We start from the raw sequence: 19018 nt of genomic DNA on the forward strand, positions 1-19018 counted from the left end.
TGCATACGTGCTCAGTCAGGTATCACACTCTCAAAATGGCACAACTGTTCTGATGCAGCAAGGATACCCGAATAAAAAATAATTTTCTTCAGTATGCTGTTGCTCCTTTGTGTTCACAGAATGTCTTTGCACTTACATCCTTTTGCAGAAGGTAACAGAGTACAGTGTTGACTCCTTTTCCTTTCACACTCCCATAAAGCATTATATATTGTAGTATAAACTTCACACGTGCATAAATTATTGCAGAATGGGGCCTCTTACAATCATAGTCCATTTAGAAATCCTTACACTTTTTTTTTTTTTTTGTAATTTCCTCAGTATGTTTCCTATTTTGTCACATCTCTTGGATCCAGGTGCTTTCATGAACCTTTCCTCCTTCTGTTTAGAAACACTACTATATCATCCAATAATTTCCTACTTGAAGGGAAAGGAACAGCCTTTCAAGAAATTAAGAAAACAAATAAGATGCCAACATTTGTTAAAACAGGCACAGTAAAGATTTATTACTCAGTGTTTTCTTTTGTTGTCTTATCATTCCACAACAGATGTGGAAAGTTTTGACCACTTAAAATCCAGCTGCAAGCATCCTAGATGCTTTGAATATTCAAAGTTCAACAGGAGCAAGCATAAATTATGCTAGGATGTAGTTAAAAGCAGAAGTAGAATATTCATATTTCTCAGACATAAAACTAATGGAAAACTTGACTCTCCTCTCAAATATTTCCAATTATTCCCTTTCATTTGGTGAAAACCCCAGGGCTTTAACACACTGTAAAGCTTGTTATTGAAGAACAAATGCAGACTTAACATCACTGACAACTGTCACCTTTTTAATAAAAGACATCATAAAACTTTCAATGTTACTGCGTTTTTATTGAGGAAAATATAACATCTAAAAAAAATCCTTGAATAAGAAAAACTTTCAGACATAAATTAAGAAAAAATCTCTTAAACTTTGTATTTCTTACAGTGAGGGCAGATCTTGCATAAAACACATTCTTAGAGATCTACAAAAGCAGTCTGATGTGATAATCCACAAACAAAAGTTTTCAAGTCTTATCTTTTCCCTTTGTGGTGTTAATTAGAAGAAAAACTCACCAAAAAGTCTTTCTTTTCAACTCACCATTTTCCTGGTTCAACAAAGGGCCCACGATAAAGTGCTCAGCAGCAAGACTGGCAGTGTAGGATACAAGCATGGACTTTCTCTGCTCCAGTGTATTGTGATGATTCTTAAGGTATGTCCTACCTTAAAGGAGATTCCAGTTTCTTTCCTCTGTGTTTGCCCCTTTGGTCTCCTGAAGTTACTCTGTAAGCTTGATTTTTTTTTTTATTACTCTTTTTCCAAAATATTATTTAATTATGCACATACGTTTTCTGTTTTTCTTCTAAAACTGTAGCTTGGGTTAAAACATGCACATATTCTTCACCTGTATTTTTGAAGAACTGAGGTACATTATGAAGATTTACTGGACAATGCTGGTTCTAAAAAACACGGGAAGAACAAATATTCGCGTGTACATTATTAAGGAGGTATTTTTTACAAAGAAGTCATTGTAGGCCTGACAGTTGGTACCAGCAGAAAACAGCTGGGCTAAGAGTATCTTCTCGTTATTCCATTTAAAACAGCAAGAGGCAAGGCATTCCTCAGCTTTCCAATGTTTTTTGAAAGACAGTGTGAGAGTTCCAGATTACCTTTTCATCACAGTTGTAAATGAAATCTGTAAGAAAATGAAAAATGCAGAAAAAAAGCTATTTCATGAGTTAACATTTTGTCGAGAAGAAATTCATATGGAATTAAAGTAAATCAGAGAAAAGAGAGATCTAGAAATTGAGACGAAAATGCAATTTTTTCCTGTGAAACATCTTAAAAAAACCCTGAAACTCACAAACACCCTCACTTCAGTAATTAGAAAACACACAGACAGATTTTTAGAAAAATACACTGACATCCAGCCCTGCTCTGATGCCTCCCTTAGAAACCGCCAGCCCAACTTCCCAGTAAGGTAGACTGTCTAGATCCTTCAAAGGTTAAACACCTCCAAGCACAAAATGATTTAAAGTTCAGTCTTTAGAAAAGACTATGCTGTTGAACATTAGTTTCAGACACTAATTTCTACCACTGATAAGAAAACTATAACTGCCAGTTCCAAATTCTTCAAGTTTTAAAGTCCTAAAGAATCTAAACTGTTTGTTCCCTTGATGTCAGGGAGCACCCTTTGCCCAAGCCCAACCATTTTTGTGCAGTAAGAAACATGTCTTTGCATACATCCCTTCTGTAATAATGGCCTTGCAATGTTTTGTTTCCAAAACAACAACAATAAAGGACTTCATTACATACTTCACCTCCTAAATATTAAAATAACAAGCACCATAAGGAAAGTACATACGGGTCTTTGCCCATTTTCGTGAAGCACACAAAATCCATACTGTTTGTGTTGTTTTAAGGACAAAACATAATCATTGGTCAACATGACCTATGTAAAGCAAATCAATAAACCAGTTCTAATCTTGGGTGAAGAGTTTTTCCTAAGATTTTTATTTTGCTTTTATTCAAACCTCAAAGAACCTAGTATTTAAGTGTTCTTGTTCTCACCTAATAATCAAAGTATTATCAAGGGCATGCTTTGATCCACCAACCAAATCAGGTATCTTTAAACAATTGTTAAAATAATACATTTGAAGCTCTCCTCTCCACCCATAAAAATACGGTATATATTAGGTACTCAGCATTCACATCCAACCCTTCAATATTACATGCATATCTAATCAAGCAAAACATAATACCAAAATATTAAATAGGTGGTGTCAGCTTGATCAGATGGATTGCACACCAAGATGGATTATAAATGGTAGGATGCTAGATGGGCTGGCTGTGAAGAAAGAAATAAAAAAATGAAACTCCAGTGTGGTGAAAGCTAATCTTTGGCTTGCCAGTTTGCTTTTCGTCTCTTTTTGCTGTGTTTTCTTAAGTCTTTACAACATTATAATATCATTAGAAATTCCAAATCGCAATATATAGGATTCCAAATTAATATCAAAGCAAATCAGATGCAGGAAGGATACAATCTGTAATTAAAGTTACCAGATGTACGATGACACTGAGAATGAATACATCAAAATATATCCAAATGCATAAAGAGTGTTTGCATTCTTGAAAGCAAATGTGAAAGTCAAGTACAACTACCTACTCATCACTAATGGTCCAATTTCTCACAGATTTTACAGCAGAGGTAGGTACTGGGGAATGAGCTGCGGGAGTAAATAACAACTTTATAAAATAGTCATACAGAAGCTTCCGCATATCTGAGTGGTGTGAAAAGACAAATTTTGTTAGCTGCTACCAAACGCTACTTTTCTGGCTGAGAAACAAAAAAACAAAGATTAAGTGCTTTGCTGATTATCAGTTTGCAGTCCAGTCCACTAGTACATGACTCTAAATATCAGTGAATACACAAGCCTCAATGATTCCTCTGTGACACCTTTACAATAACTGAAATTAAATTAAAAATGTATCACTCACTTCTTGCAACACTTGTCCAAGTGTCTCCCGGCTGTGAATGCGCTTCCTGTTGAAAACCCAAACCACACTTATTTCTGCACAAAGCATTGAATAATCTTGTAAACATCAACCATTTATCTCACTTCAAATAGGGAAGATTATTATGCTATGCTTTGTTCCACATCCTTTCCCTTACGGAATCTTGATGCAATTTTATAGAACATACAAAGTCTGATTCAGACCTGTTACTATTCACACAAGGAGGAATTACCTGGAATAAGGCCTGCTACTCATTGCATCTTCTCAAAAACAACCCTGTTTATTAAAATGCTTAGTAAAATTTCAGCATAAATCCTAATATCCGCATATAGCTGATCATTAGTTTCTTTAGTGCCATCTTCTGCAAACACTAGACATCTGTCACTCAGCAACTGAGGCAAGAAGATTAACAAATACTTCTTTTTTAGTCATTCTTCCAACATAGTCAGTGGTAAGCAGTGTTTACAAACTTAACAGGAATACAAATACTTAAAAAAAAAAAAAGATTAAGATTTTCTATCAAAAGGGAGAACACGTTGCTACAGTTATCGTTTCCAAACATCAACTAATGCATGCACTAAAAATATTAGACGTGTAAACAGAAGGCAACATATTTTTACCTGTCTATTTTGGTTGCTATGATCAATGTAAAACTGCCTTCTGTATTGGGCAAGTACATAGAAGGTATAACTACATAACTTCCTGCCGGAAGCCTGCAAAGTTGGCTTACTTCCTGTGAATAGCAATGAGGTACACAGCTAACCAGTGGCTCCAAGTGTAAAAAAGAGGAAGTCTGTGGTTTCCAGCTGCTGCTAGGCACCTGCAAGAAAGAATGAAAACATGCCGATCTTTCCATGTATTTCAGACCTCATAACGTCATACTCCTGGTATATCACAATACGGTATGTTCCACATCTATTCCACTCCACTCACTCTTCTGTACAGAGCTATACAAGAGGGATAGGAAGACTTCCAGAAAACCCAGATGGCAGTATCAAGTACAGATAAATCATTCCTACTATATTTGTAGACAGTTTATACAGCCCACTACTCACACAGCTGAAAAGCTGTTTCTATTGTCTAACCTCACTCTGCCTCGATGCAGCCTAATGCCCTTGTTCTTCACCTCAGGTACGGTGAGCAGACTACGTCCTTCCTCCTTCTAGTGGCCTTTCATGTACTAAGAATTCATTTTCAACTTCTCAGTCTCCTGTAGGCATAAGAAAGTGCCATTCTTTCAATCCTTCTTCACATATTGTATATCCGAAGCTGTATGATCAGCTCCTAATGCTCAACTCCAGACTCTCCATTTAAGCAACACCTTTTCTGAAGCACATTTTCTGAAATTAAATCTACCTCTCTGGGCAAAATAGCCACCTAACCAGAAACTTCCCATCCCACATTTATGCAGCTGATCACTGGGACATACGTGCAGAAGCTGTATTTGCTCATACCAAATCACATCTCATTTTGTTTCAGATCACTTGTTCAACACGAGTCCTTTTGAATTCTAATCTTGTCTGCGGATCCAGCACCACTTGCCAATGGATAAGTAAATAATTATTAGAGATGAAGAAAGTAAGTTTTCATGATCAATTACCACAAAGTCTGGTCCTCAGTCACTAAGACACTAAGAATTATTTGCAAATCCTCAAAAGAGTTTATAAATTCTAAAATTAATTTAGAACGTTGGAAGGATTCAGTGGAACCAGTTACCGGGTTACTATGCTACCAGTGTGTAGTTATTCCGTATCTTTCACAGGCATTACTTCACAGGACCAGCGCCTGTGTTCCTCCTAGCAGCAGCACATTCCTTGCCAAGTGCAAGGAGCACTGACCTAACCAACAGGCTTACCTCCACACTTGGCAAATGAGCAATCAAACTGACCAGAAAAAGCCTTACCTGGAAAATATGGAAACCTATTGGACGACATTTGCTATCTTGGCAGTGCTGACGGAGGGTAACTTTCACACTGCTTTTTCCTGGTCCTGCAGGAACGGAGAGGGGAAAGCAGGGATTGATATGGAAGGAGGGGAAGTTCCTGCTACCTCCAGCACTTTGTCCCCTTTTCCAGCATCCATGCAGCTGCACTGTCTCCCATTCACCTGCTGGGAGTTCTTCACAGGGGGCAGCATTTGCAGGTGGTGGTTTTAGCTCACTATCAAACATGAGAGACAAAAGAAACTAAATGTATAAAATCTGTATGACTTCACAAAATCTAGAACACCAGCTCACAAAAACGAACTACTATTACATAAACTTATATAAATACAATTCCTCCAAACTTGCAGCACAAAGAAATAGGGAACTTTACAATTCTAAGTCCTTACGTAATTCACAGAACTCCACAAGGACAACACAGCATATAAAACCAGGCACTAAAACCAGATAGATTTGAGTACATTCTTAAAATAATGCAACTTAACCATTTTTCCTCGATACTCTAGTACTACCCATCTTATCTCAAAACTGACGGCCGCTTCTGGAGTACACATGAACACCTCAGTAAGTCCAAACATACACTGCATTCTTCTTTGTATTCACTATGTGTTTAATCAGAGGTAAAATGGTAGTTTGCTCTAACTTGATCCATTATGTTAACCCATATTTTGATCCTAGCCCAGAACCACTTTTCATAGCCATATGAACAATTTAGTATCATTATCAGTTGTGCAGCATCTGAAATCTTATTTCAGCGTAACTTGAAACACATCATCTGTCCTTACTTCCAGTTTTCAAACTGAGAACATATAACAGCTGTTATGTTATTCTGCGATTGTCCATTCCAGACACATATCCAGGCTGGCACCTCTGTTTCAGTCTGAGAAAGCGTTTGCTATACTTAACAGCAATACTAGAAATTACAGCCCATCACTGAAAGTGCAACATGCTGCACAGATTAAATATGCCCAGAAACCAAATACACTGCCAGGAAGAAGTACACAACTTGCACCCATACAGCAAAATTAGACTCATCGTTTTGCAGACCTTTATTCGGTCTAAAACTTGATACCACCTTGCTTCCCAATTCCAGAGAGTAAACGATTAATGCATGTTCTGGCTTTGTAGTGTGATTTGCCAGCTTCTCTCCAAGGAGATATGAGTTGATAGTGTACTACCAGAATATGAAAAAATTTTCACAGCTTTTAAACTTATTGCCAACAGTATGTTTCGTCTCTGCATACAGCTTACCTGGTGCAAGCTGTTAGACAGCCTCAGATTTTTTCAGGTTTATTGGAAGAAGGAACAACTTTGCTGACTCCGCACAACTACTCATCATCATGTCTTCTTAAGTATTTATTTCAAGACTACGGTCATCAACACAGAAGATTGTTCAGGAATAAATAATCGACTTTTAAGTGCTGAGATAGCTATGTACTCAGCTATAGTTAAATTAAAAGTAATCAGAAGCTACTGGACTGACATTGCTGGTAGTTCCTGTTGGATAAGCAAGCATTTTTATACAGATTGTTCCAAGTCCATTAAAAAGGTCTATTTTGTGTCACAAGTTATGAGGAAAGATCAGCTAGAACCCAATACACAATGATCCTTCCAAGAATTTTATCAAAATGCTGGTAAACTTCTGGAGGCCTTCACAAGTAAGAAGTTTAGCTGTATTATCAGTGTTGAATGCTTTAATTCAAAAAACAATTCTTCATTCAGCTAAAGACGACAGCGTAAACGTCGGTGGTATTTTCCACACCTGCCTTGAAAGGATGAGCTGAGAGTATTATGTCATCTGAGTCCACTGCTGACACTCTATTTGCATTTGAAGCTGTACTGCTCACCAATAACAATGTTATATGTCAGGCAACCTGTTAGTATGTGTTTTCCAGCATACAGGATAACATACTGCTCTGCTTTTCAGTCGCTGATTGCTATAATCACAGATGCTTTTAACTTCCATGGTACACCTTCATTTTTCCATGCATTAAGAACTTCCACATATTGAGAAACACGTGCTGCAGAAACCTATTCAGCTCTTTTACCAAACATACACTTTCTCAAAACAGTAGGCCACAGCTTAGAGTCAAGATGCTACTCACCTGACTACTTCTGACTGATATTTTGACAAGAGGTAGTAACAGCTTCAGGCAAAAAACAAGGAGATAGAATACTACTTACATGAATTCAAAGACAAAACAATACTGTTACTTGGTGCTCTGCACAAGCCTTCAAAAACATTTTGAACATCTACACTTAGTGCTATACTTCATATATTTGTTTACATCAACGACTGCAAGAAATTCTCTGTTTTGTTTTAAACCTACCTGAGAGAGATCCTTCCTGTTGAAAATACACGAAGCAAGAAATTCCCTACTACATCTTTCAGAAAAGTGCTGGGAACAACAAGATAAAACCCAGGCGAAAGGTCACAGCATACATGAACTTCTCTATCATAGGAATGGCAGACGGTACCTACAACTGGAGGAGCAGAGAGGGTCTTTGGAAGGTTAAATCGTTTCTTCTCCACCTAGAATAGATGCATAATGATGCGTGGTGTTTTAGAAAAAATGAGGAGTTTTGAATAAAACTAGAAGTGATCAATTATTGTTTAAGACATTTTTAAACTTGCATACGTTTACCAAAGGAACAAGTAAGGAGGAGAGTATCAGCAGATAAGCTGAACATCAAAGAGGAGTAGGAAGAGTTAATATTCAGGAGGAGTAAATTTAGGAATAGTCATCAAATAATCAGCCTGAAATGCCAAGCACTAGTCTGGGAGAGTCCCAAAAGTTCTGCTACTTGACACTCAATGATAAGCAAAAAGTACAGGCCCACTAATAGTTTGCACAGACAGTAGCTGCGTTGTGAGACAAACAGGATCATTCTAACCCAAGTCAGAGATGTAAAACGTGTGAACAGTTGAACCATATCACTGCCATAGGAAATGAATGATTTTACTCAGATGTTTCAGTAACGCTTTAAAACTTCTATTTGCAAAAAGAAAAATGCCATTCCTGTATTACCTTCCAGACATGCAATCCCACAGCCTGATAATTCTTCCCCTGTACGCCTTCAGTCAAAGACAGATGTTCCTCTGCTAAGTGAGACAGATTTTGAATTCTTCCAACCCAGTCGGCACTGTATTTCCTATGTTTCTGCAGCAGAGCAATGCACACCTCACTCTTTTCACAAACTCTCAGCCAGAACTTCGGGTTGGTAGGGAAGCTGCTGTTGTTACGGCAGCCACCTGCAGACTGGCCTCGCACCCAGGATCCAAAAAGATTCTGCGAATGATACAGCACTTTCTCTAACAAAATAAGAAAAACATGGTGCACATTTCAGACACCAGAGGCTACAACAGATATATGGCAGAGATCCCCCAGCCCAAGAAAACGTGCTGTCGTAGCCCTGACACTTTCTCCAAGCAGATACTCATGAGAATGAATGTCACAACTGGTAATGGCAGACTGATGACATGATTCTTACAACAAGAAACTGCTTCTAGAAATTTGAAGTTTATCTCTCATAAAAAAAAAAGCCACACACAAAACACCAAAAACAGGGAAATATCAAAGATTCCTCTAAAGACCTTCAATTTCCTCTCGTCCCTTTACTCTTCCCAGCAGAGACAGAAAAGGTCTATGGATGTAAAGGAGAGGGAAAGACTGAGAAAGAGAAATTATGGTCTAGTTGCATTCCTTTGTAATTCAAATCAGCATTTCCCATTGACATAACGTTATTTGCATGAGTAAGATGTTTTCTCATAACACACCTGTATAGAGGCTCTGAAGTAGTCCTTCCTCATTGACTGGAAAGCCCATGGTAATCTCATCAAATTCCCTGAAAAATTCCTCTTCATCAACCCAGAATTCTCCCTCTTGTATCTGCGAGAGCAGTTCTGAGGCAACTACTGGATCCAGCTGGCTCCATCCTTGACCACTGCACATAAGACAAAAGTTAACATTTACTTCCTTGCCTGATAAAGTTCCATAACAACGTTCTATCAAACACCCTATGGACCAGGACAATAAGATGAGGTTTCTTCAATTTATTGTCAAATACCTGCAATGAATATTTCTGTATACATATTGCTAGTCAGCGAGAGGGATAATAGAAAGTATGAATCACAACATGTCAAAGAAAACTTAGTAACAACCTAAGACCAGACTGGATACAGCAGCATACGGTACAGTCCAAAGTGTGAGAACAAAATAAAGATTTTAACAGTTGTTAAAAACAGCAATAAGTAAAACAAGCTGCACAGTGACTCTCTGAATGAATTTTAATGCTGTACAGTGAACATCAAAATCCAATTGTCTGTATGAAGCAGCTGGTTATTCCCATGAATCTGCTGACTAAGTCACGATAAACCAAGAATTTAACCACCTCATTATTTAGGGCCCATTAAAGGCTAGTACTTTCAACATTTTTGATTGTTTCAGTAGCAAAGAACAGTTCTGCACTTGAACAAAACAGAGCTCTAAGGCCACCCAATGAAATGCTATCTTGCAACTACATGGCAACTTACTGTTTGTCAAAGAAACTACAAGACACCAAGTGTATAACCAAAACTCTGCCAAAACCAAAAAACATTAACTGAAGTCTCAATGTGATGAACTCATCTTTTTAACTTGAGAAAAAAAAAAAAAAATCTCAAAAATGTTTAACATGATCATATTGTTACCATATTTTAATGCTGAAAGATTGCCCCATGAGTCAAGAATTGCATGTTCTTTTGTACAGTCTAAATACACTCGCCATTTTCAAAATAAGCTAGTAAAAAAATAAAAAAAATAATCTGCACTTTCATTCTTGTTGCTTGTCTATATGAACTGTTAAACATATTTCCACATTTCCTTCAAAACAAATCTCTTCTTTATATCTACTCTTCTTTATATCTACTCTTCTTTATATCTACTCTTCTTTATATCTACTCTTCTTTATATCTACTCTTCTTTATATCTACTCTTCTTTATATCTACTCTTCTTTATATCTACTCTTCTTTATATCTACTCTTCTTTATATCTACTCTTCTTTATATCTACTCTTCTTTATATCTACTCTTCTTTATATCTACTCTTCTTTATATCTACTCTTCTTTATATCTACTCGATTCCAGCTTCTCCTACTCCTACTAATGAAAGCAGACAAGCAAAAACTGTAAGCATCCTTCCTTCTGCTACATTATGGTTTCTACATACTGCTTTGCTTGTCTTCTGCAACTGAGACAAGATCAAATAAGACCCAAGCAAAGCCGAGTGACTACTTAAGTCAAACATCTTTTGACCAAAACTACTTAGACCAATTGCAGAACAAAAAGAAGGCACCACAAATGTCAGACAGAACATCGTAAGTTTATCTTTACAAAAAGATACATGCTTTGATAAACAAAAAAATATTTGTTATTAAAAACATTTAGATTACCAGAACTAATAGATCAAAATGACTAGCCTTAGAACCAACAAGGTATGGGAACTACTAAACCCTCAAAACGATTGCATACAAACTGGTCTCTCTGCTACGCTATAGCTTATTAGCAATATTTGCCTTTGCAATACACAGATACACTTTGTGCTTCAGAACTCTCGCAAATTATTTTCCAAATGAAAATAAATCTACTCACCCCTCACACCAGGGACCTCTCCAGCACCGCCTCCCCCAAGGATTTCGTATCCGTAGTAGCACGATATCCTTGCCTGACGCTTCAGACAGATTCAACATATCTATCACAATAAAAGCATGAAATTCTCCTAGTTCACTTGAACCTGAACAGAAAGAAAAGCCTTTTAAAATAAACAAAAGAACTTACTCCATATTTTACAACGGCTGACATTAAACTATCCTGTGAAAGAAGGCAATTTTGAGCTAAAAGGAAATTTTTCTTAAACCAGTATAAAAACAGTATTTAAAAAAATCCCAAACAGTTCATTTTAGTTGTGACTATACAGATCTAAAATAAACTAAAATTTTAAAGCATATTAACTCTGTACTTGATCTCAAACATTTACAAATTCTTAGTGCTAAAAATCATTGGGGTTTTTAAGATTGTTATTGAGGTGTTTTATCAGGGGCTATGGGGCATGCATTTGATTTTGAGAACTGACCATATCAGCATCTAATATAAAAAGCACTCCTCAAAAGCACCCTCCATCCCAAACTCAACAACATCCTTAAATCTTTATTTACCTAAGGTTATCATAGCATCATAGAATGGTAAGGATTGGAAGGGACCTTAAAGATCATCTGGTTCCAACCCCCTGCCATGAGCAGGGACATCTCCACCAGATCAGGCTGCTCAGAGCTCCATCCAGCCTGGCCTTGAACGCTGCCAGGGAGGGGGCAGCCACAGCTTCTCTGGGCAACCTGTGCCAGTGACTCACTACACTCATGGTGAAGAATTTCTTCCTAATATCTAATCTAAATCTGCCCTCTTAGTTTAAAGCTGTTCCCCTTGTCCTATCACAACACACCCTTGTGAAAAGCCCCTCTCCATCCTTCCAGCAGGCCCCTTCAGGTACTGGAAGGCTGCTCTAAGGTCACCCTGAAGCCTTCTCTTCTCCAGGCTGAACAGCCCCAACTCCCTCAGTCTGTCCTCATAGAAGAGGTGCTCCAGCCCTCTGGTCTTCTTCATGGCCCTCCTCTGGACCCGCTCCAACACATCCATGTCATTCTTATGTTCGGGGCTCCAGAGCTGGACGCAGGACTTCAGGTGGGCTCTCACGAGAGCGGAGTAAAGGGGCAGAATCACCTCCCACGACCTGCTGGCCACGGTTCTCTTGATGCAGCCCAGGATACGGTTGGCTTTCTGGGCTGCAAGCTCATAGAATCAGCACCACACATTTGCTGGCTGCCTTGTGCTCTGAACTCTGTCAAATCAAGATGTTTACTTTAAAAACGTCTAGAACTTTACTATTACCTTGTCTCGAGTTGAGGATTGAGCAGCTTATTACACACTGTTCCTTCAGATTCATTAATCTTCTAAACACTGCTTTCTCCAAAACCATGCCAGTCTTCTCTTTCTCCATGTTTCTTCCAGGGTCTTTCAGGGTCCATCTTTCAGCAATTCCTCCAGTCAGATCAACCAAAGCATCTGCCACCTGTCCTGCCCACAACTGTTCATAAGATCCATGCACTCTATTTAAAAAAAAAAAAAAAAAAAGAAAAAAATAAATATCTGCAAACAACAGAACTAAAGAAACTTCAGTGCTAAGACTGGCCCTCAGGAATCCCAGGCCCCGGAGGTAAGAGAAGAAGCCTACAAAGAGGACGACTTTCCCTTGGTCGAGGAGGACTGTGTGAGGGATCGCTTAAGTGATCTGGATGTCCACAAATCCATGGGCCCCGATGGAATGCACCCACGAGTGCTGAGGGAGCTGGCCAATTTCATTGCTGAGCCACTCTCCATCATCTTTGAGAGGTCCTGGAGGACAGGAGAGGTGCCCGAGGACTGGAGAAAGGCCAATGTCACTCCAATCTTCAAAAAGGGCAAGAAGGAGGACCCAGGGAACTACAGGCCGGTCAGCCTCACCTCCATCCCGGGTAAGGTGATGGAGCAGCTTATCCTGGAGGCCATCATGAAGCAAGTGGAAGAAAAGAAGGTTATCAGGAGTAGTCAGCATGGATTCACCAAGGGGAAATCATGCCTGACCAATCTGATAGCTTTCTACGATGACATGACTGGCTGGGTAGACGAAGGGAGAGCCGTGGATGTTATCTACCTTGACTTCAGCAAGGCTTTCGACACAGTCTCCCATGATATCCTCCTAGGGAAGCTGAGGAAGTGTGGGCTGGATGAGTGGTCAGTGAAGTGGATAGAGAACTGGCTGAATGGCAGAACTCAGAGGGCTGTCATCAGCGGCGCTGAGTCTAGTTGGAGGCTGGTGACAAGTGGTGTCCCTCAGGGGTCAGTACTGGGCCCAGTCTTGTTTAACTTCTTCATCAACGACCTGGATGAAGAGTTAGAATGTACCCTAAGCAAGTTTGCTGACGACACCAAACTGGGAGGTGTGGTAGATACACCAGAAGGCTGTGCTGCCATTCAGCGTGACCTGGATAGGCTGGAAAGCTGGGCAGAGAGGAACCTGATGAGGTTCAACAAGGGCAAGTGCAGGGTCCTGCACCTGGGGAGGAACAACCTCATGCACCAGTACAGGCTTGCGGTGGACCTGCTGGAGAGCAGCTCTGCGGAGAGGGACCTGGGCGTCCTGGTGGACGACAGGTTAACCATGAGCCAGCAGTGTGCCCTGGCTGCCAAGAAAGCCAATGGGATCCTGGGGTGCATCAAGAAGAGTGTGGCCAGCAGGACAAGGGAGGTTCTCCTTCCCCTCTACACTGCCCTGGTGAGGCCTCATCTGGAGTACTCTGTCCAGTTCTGGGCTCCCCAGTTCAAGAAAGATGAAGAGCTACTGCAGAGAGTCCAGCGGAGGGCTACGAGGATGGTGAGTGGACTGGAGCATCTCCCCTACGAGGAGAGGTTGAGGGAACTGGGCTTGTTCAGCCTGAAGAAGAGAAGGCTGCGAGGGGACCTTATAAATGCCTACAAATATCTGAAGGGTGGGTGTCAGGAGGATGGGGACAAGCTCTTTTCAGTGGTGCCCAGTGACAGGACAAGGGGCAATGGGCACAAACTGAGGCACAGGAAGTTCCGTCTGAACATGAGGAGGAACTTCTTCCCTCTGAGGGTGACGGAGCCCTGGGACAGGCTGCCCAGGGAGGTTGTGGAGTCTCCTTCTCTGGAGATATTCAAGACCCGCCTGGACAAGATCCTGTGCAGCCTACTGTAGGTGACCCTGCTTCGGCAGGGGGGTTGGACTAGATGACCCACAGAGGTCCCTTCCAACCCCTACTATTCTGTGATTCTGTGATTCTGTAAATCTTATGTACCGTCAATCCCACCCTATCTCATGACTGTACCCCACCTCATATCCCCAGGCATGCAAGAGAAAGCACATACTATTTTATTTACAGAATACAACATCTAAAGAATATGTAAGCCATCGGGCATTCCACTGTTTGACAGGAAGTTTATCACAATTCATTCCATCCTACATAGAAACCACTCCAGTCTAGTACTAGTCATTTGTACCTTATAATCTGTACAGTACATCATCTTTTATGACATACTAACTGCATTCTGTATAAATAACTAACATTTCTTCCTCTTCTTCAGTTACCCTTTGTTCACTCTGCACAAACAACTAAAGTAGCACTTCCGTCAATAACTTAAGCATATCAAGAGACCACCCTACCTCATGAAGCAGATGCAAAAGAAAATCAAGACTATAATAGAATGGTAAGACAAGATAGAACGATAAGACCTCTACGGAAAATAAACAAGCATATTATCTTTCAAACCTACAAAGAAGCTTTAACATGACATTGTTGCTTCACAATTTCTGCTCAACATAACTACAGTTGAATAAATCACTTCACACTTAAAGTCTTTTTCTGCCCTCTGCTGGCAACCACACAATGTTCTGTCCCAGTTCTTTTGGACATTTGACGTCTATCTAATCAGTGCACTTTGGCTCCAAATTGTTGTGTCCATCTGGACAGCATTTTGATAGATGTGTCATAAAACACAAAATAGCTGCATTTTCAAACACATTAACAATATGGTTGTTTCTTCTCAAAACAATAAACTATCAAATTGAGCAAAAGAGCAGTGAAATTCATACAGCCAGAGCCTCAACGAGCATAAACTTACGTAATGTCATTACTTCCCATGAAAATATTTGCATGCTCTCTGCTTTTCATTGAGCCCTCAGCTGCCCTCAAATGCTGCACTAGTAAAATGTTTACCTTTAATAATTAGATGACCAATGGATAGTGACTTAGTGAACATCATTTGAATCTTGATAATTCATTGCAGCTCTTGCTTTTCTTCATAATTTTCTAAGACTATCTTATCTTCTATGCAACTAGAAACACACCTTACAGATCTACATTTTAAAGAGTGACTTCTACTCAACCCAGCATGGGAAAGGTAGCAGCCGTTGTACTTTATATTGAATAATACACAGATCTATGCCCAAAACAGTTAGATAAAATAAGTAAGCAGAAGGTATACAAGTATTGTACCTCCCTTTACTTGCCACAATAACAGTGTTCACATACTTTGCATAAGCTTTTTCCAGTAGTGGAAGCCAAAACAAATCCTCTCTCTGACACTGGGAAAAGCAGAGTTTACCACCAAGGCAAGGCAAACGATCATCGACAGTTACTTCCACCCAGTGTCCAAACTGCCAGACTCGGCAAGTGAAACAGCCTTGGTATGACTCATCTGTCCAGCTGGGCTGACCTGGAGGGATTACCTAGATAGCAAAAGCCAAAATCAAGACAAATAACAATTATATAAGTTTAAAATATGCTGAGCATTAACTGTTTGTAATAACCACAGGAAAAAAAAAATCACAACAAAACTAGTAAAACTAAATATAACAAAACTGATATTCAGTTTTGAGGCCTGGGATTCAAAAACAATATACAAATCTAAATTAGGTGAAGAAAACCTCGATTAATGAAAGAAGAAAATTCTCTATACCTTATTCAGTAAGTATTTACTCTTCTGCAAAGCTACACAGGCACATAAGAACCAACAGTCTCCCAGAATTCCTTGTTTCACTTGCACATCCTGCGGATTGTTTGAAAATAACCGAGGAGTAGAACAAATGTCCTAGAATTAGAAGAAGAGGAGTTAAAGCCAAATCCTGCATAATAGCCTAGGAAGTCTGTGTTTTAGGGAATGGAAGGTCACCACAGAGCTCTCACAAAATAAGGGAATTTTTACCTCTATAACACCTCCTCTTCAGACACAGCCTAAACAGGCAATAAAAAATTACTGTCTTGGGGATATTTTGCTGGTATGAGAGGTAAATCTACTTCCCACGTGGATTTTAGTACACAAATGTCACCATCAGGTGCAACCTTAGAAGAGGCACCAGTAAGTGAAAGGCAAAGTAATTCATCAGCTCCTTGCTAGACACTGTGATAGAACTGATGCCATTCACATTGCCCTGTACATTCCAAGTCACAAGAAATCTCCCAATTAGCATAAGAGAAAAAAACCTTCCCTAAGGCAAATAAAAGTAGATTACTCGGTAGCAAAAGATGTTATTTCAAATGCGAAGTCCTGAACACTTAATCAGATCTGAAAATCAGTTTTTAAAATGGGTCTTCTCTCACCCACAAACGCTCCAAGAGATGGAAATTAACTGAGCAGCCCTGTAGTAACCAAGGTGTAAGATACAAAAGCAAAAAGTTGCACATTAGGTTCTGTGAGGTCATTTGTTTGCCATTTCTATCTGAAAATCAGCAGCTCTATCACTATTTCTACAGCTATCCCCAGATGCAGGAGAGAAACAGTACCATTAAAAGACAACATACTTTTTTCCCTATTACATTGTTATGGCCTTTTTTTTCCCCCCTCCACACAAAGGCAGCATCATAAATGCTTCAGTTTAAATGAATGTACTGCAGAAACGCATTCTGAACATTTTAGCTCTCGTGTGGTTTGCTCTGAAACTCAGGTGCAAGGTTAAGGGCAATACAAGTCATACGACAAGTTATAACCTTAAAAAAGTTTTATTACTTTTTATCAAAAAATCAACAATTGAAAAAAAGAAAAGCAATATCCTGCTGAAAAACTCTAAAATGCAGTTATGTTTTCAAGAGTTGTACAATATATTGAAAAAAATAGCATGGCGTTAATCCAAAATTTAACTTTGTATGCATATTATTTACATAATGAAATATATTTATGGTAAAATACCTCAATTTCTACTAGTGCCAAGAAATTCAAAAGTTCTACATCAGGATAGAAATCAAACCTACAAACAAGCACCCAGACTTCAAAACTCTAACGCATGTTGTTGACACTGACATATATTGTGTTTATCGCTTCGATATTTTTCAACAATATAAACACCCAGAAGCAGTCATCCAATGCTGAATACCATTTATCGCCTTAAAGTTCAGTTCTGCTAAAATCACCGGCTTTTATATCTTAAAACTCACCTTAGGTCTCAACCAAGATATCTCGCCTCTGAATTGAGCAAGCGGTGTACAATAATCAAAAAATATAGAGGTATCACTGGCTGGAAACGTGGGGTCTGTGTAAAGGTCGCTTTTCACAATTAATTGCTTTTTCTCTCCCAGCATTTTCAACACAATCCTGAGTAGCTCTGCCGGCTATTTCCACACCTTTATATTACCAAGCACCAACCTAGAACATAAACGAGCAGAACTCAGGAATTGTAACTGAGAAACAAACAACCAAGTCGGATTTATTTAGTAACAGAAAGCCCCTCACGCTTTCCACGGAGCACCTTGAACCACGACATTTCCGGCTTCTTTCAGCACCTGATACCAGCCTAGAGAGGCCCCGCTCTGCTGGAAAAGAGAAAGGAGGTGTCAGGGGGTCCTGGGCACCATTCCTCAGCACAACAGGCCCCAAAAGGAGACCCACACCCAGGAGCCCACAAGGCCCCCTCCACCAACACCCCTTCCCTCACGACCAGCCCCAACAAGGCGCTCTCCACACACATCCCCTCCTACCCGCGAGCCTCCCCTCCCCCCACCCCCGCCCCCGCCACAACGGGCCTCACCCACGCCACCTCCGCACACGTCCTACCGCACCACCCCCCACTACTCCATCCCCGCCCACCTGCCATCTCCTCACCGCGGGGCACGCCCCGCCGCCATGCCCGGGGCGGCCGTTACCGCGGCAACGCCGGACACCCTCTCAGTACCCCCTCAGCCTCCAGTCCGGCCCAGAGGTAACGGATTGGGCCGCCAACCAATGGAGAGGCGGCAGGCGGCCACGTGGGGCACGCACCACCAATCCGCAGCCGCCGCCTGCGGAGGGGGGACGGGACAGGGCCCAGCGTGCCCCGCGGCAGGCGGTGGCGGCGGGCTGAGGGGAGGGCGGAGGACGGGCGCTGCGGGCTTCCCGAGCCCAGGCCGTGTTCCGTACTCGGGAATACCTTGGAGAAACTGGAAACGCTCCTGCTGAGAGCTGGAGGAGGAGAGCTTAATGGTCACCTGCACAGCTCGTAGAGGCTGAGGAAAATAAAACCCAACTCCGGTTTCATGACGGCGATGACGGGGGAGCTGTCGGAGGAGTTGTTGACCCTCACAAAGGGGGTTCCAGACATAACGTCAGAGGTGGCATTTTCAAATAGTTTATCACTGAATAGTTGTCTGAGGGCTGAACTATCGCAACACATCACTTCTCACACTTTGATAGCTACTACTGCCTAGAGGAATAGAAAAGAAAAAACACATTTAAAATGCTGATTTGCTGTAAACAAGAACAAAGGAAAGAAACGGAGAAATACAAGGCCCTTGCAGGCCATCCTTCCCCAAACCACTGCGAGTTCCGAGGTTTTGTGCTGGGCCACAGCACGCTGAAGCAGGCTGCTTGCTCGTGTTTGGGCCTTTCATGTCAGCATTTCTCACGTTGCCTGTGGTCAGGTAAGCAGGCGGCTGAGCCAGCATGAGAGGAGCTGATGCTCATCAAAAAAGCTGGTTT

General features: G+C 40.6%; 1 protein-coding gene across 7 annotated transcripts; it reads right to left on the bottom strand.

Annotated features, from left to right (window-relative positions):
- Positions 1-1120: 1120 nt before the first annotated feature.
- On the bottom strand, positions 1121-18272 carry CAPN10 (calpain 10). Of its 7 annotated transcripts, none has more exons than XM_075418181.1 (14): positions 18167-18272; positions 17798-17874; positions 17503-17710; positions 16031-16162; positions 15604-15800; positions 12404-12621; positions 11111-11252; positions 9259-9425; positions 8510-8793; positions 7811-8013; positions 5442-5697; positions 4159-4358; positions 3521-3566; positions 1121-1718 (listed from the first exon to the last, which is right to left on the bottom strand). In XM_075418181.1, the coding sequence occupies exons 3-14, from the start codon at positions 17644-17646 to the stop codon at positions 1689-1691; spliced, it is 2019 nt and encodes a 672-aa protein (XP_075274296.1). In that variant the 5' UTR covers positions 17647-17710; positions 17798-17874; positions 18167-18272; the 3' UTR covers positions 1121-1688. The 7 variants fall into 7 exon arrangements, with proteins under 7 accessions (XP_075274296.1, XP_075274297.1, XP_075274300.1 ...); XM_075418182.1 differs by having other exon boundaries at positions 17798-17877; XM_075418185.1 differs by having other exon boundaries at positions 17814-17874; positions 18152-18272.
- Positions 18273-19018: the final 746 nt, after the last annotated feature.

This window comes from Opisthocomus hoazin, chromosome 4 (genome assembly GCF_030867145.1).
Source record: "Opisthocomus hoazin isolate bOpiHoa1 chromosome 4, bOpiHoa1.hap1, whole genome shotgun sequence".
Taxonomy (NCBI): Eukaryota; Metazoa; Chordata; class Aves; order Opisthocomiformes; family Opisthocomidae; genus Opisthocomus; species Opisthocomus hoazin.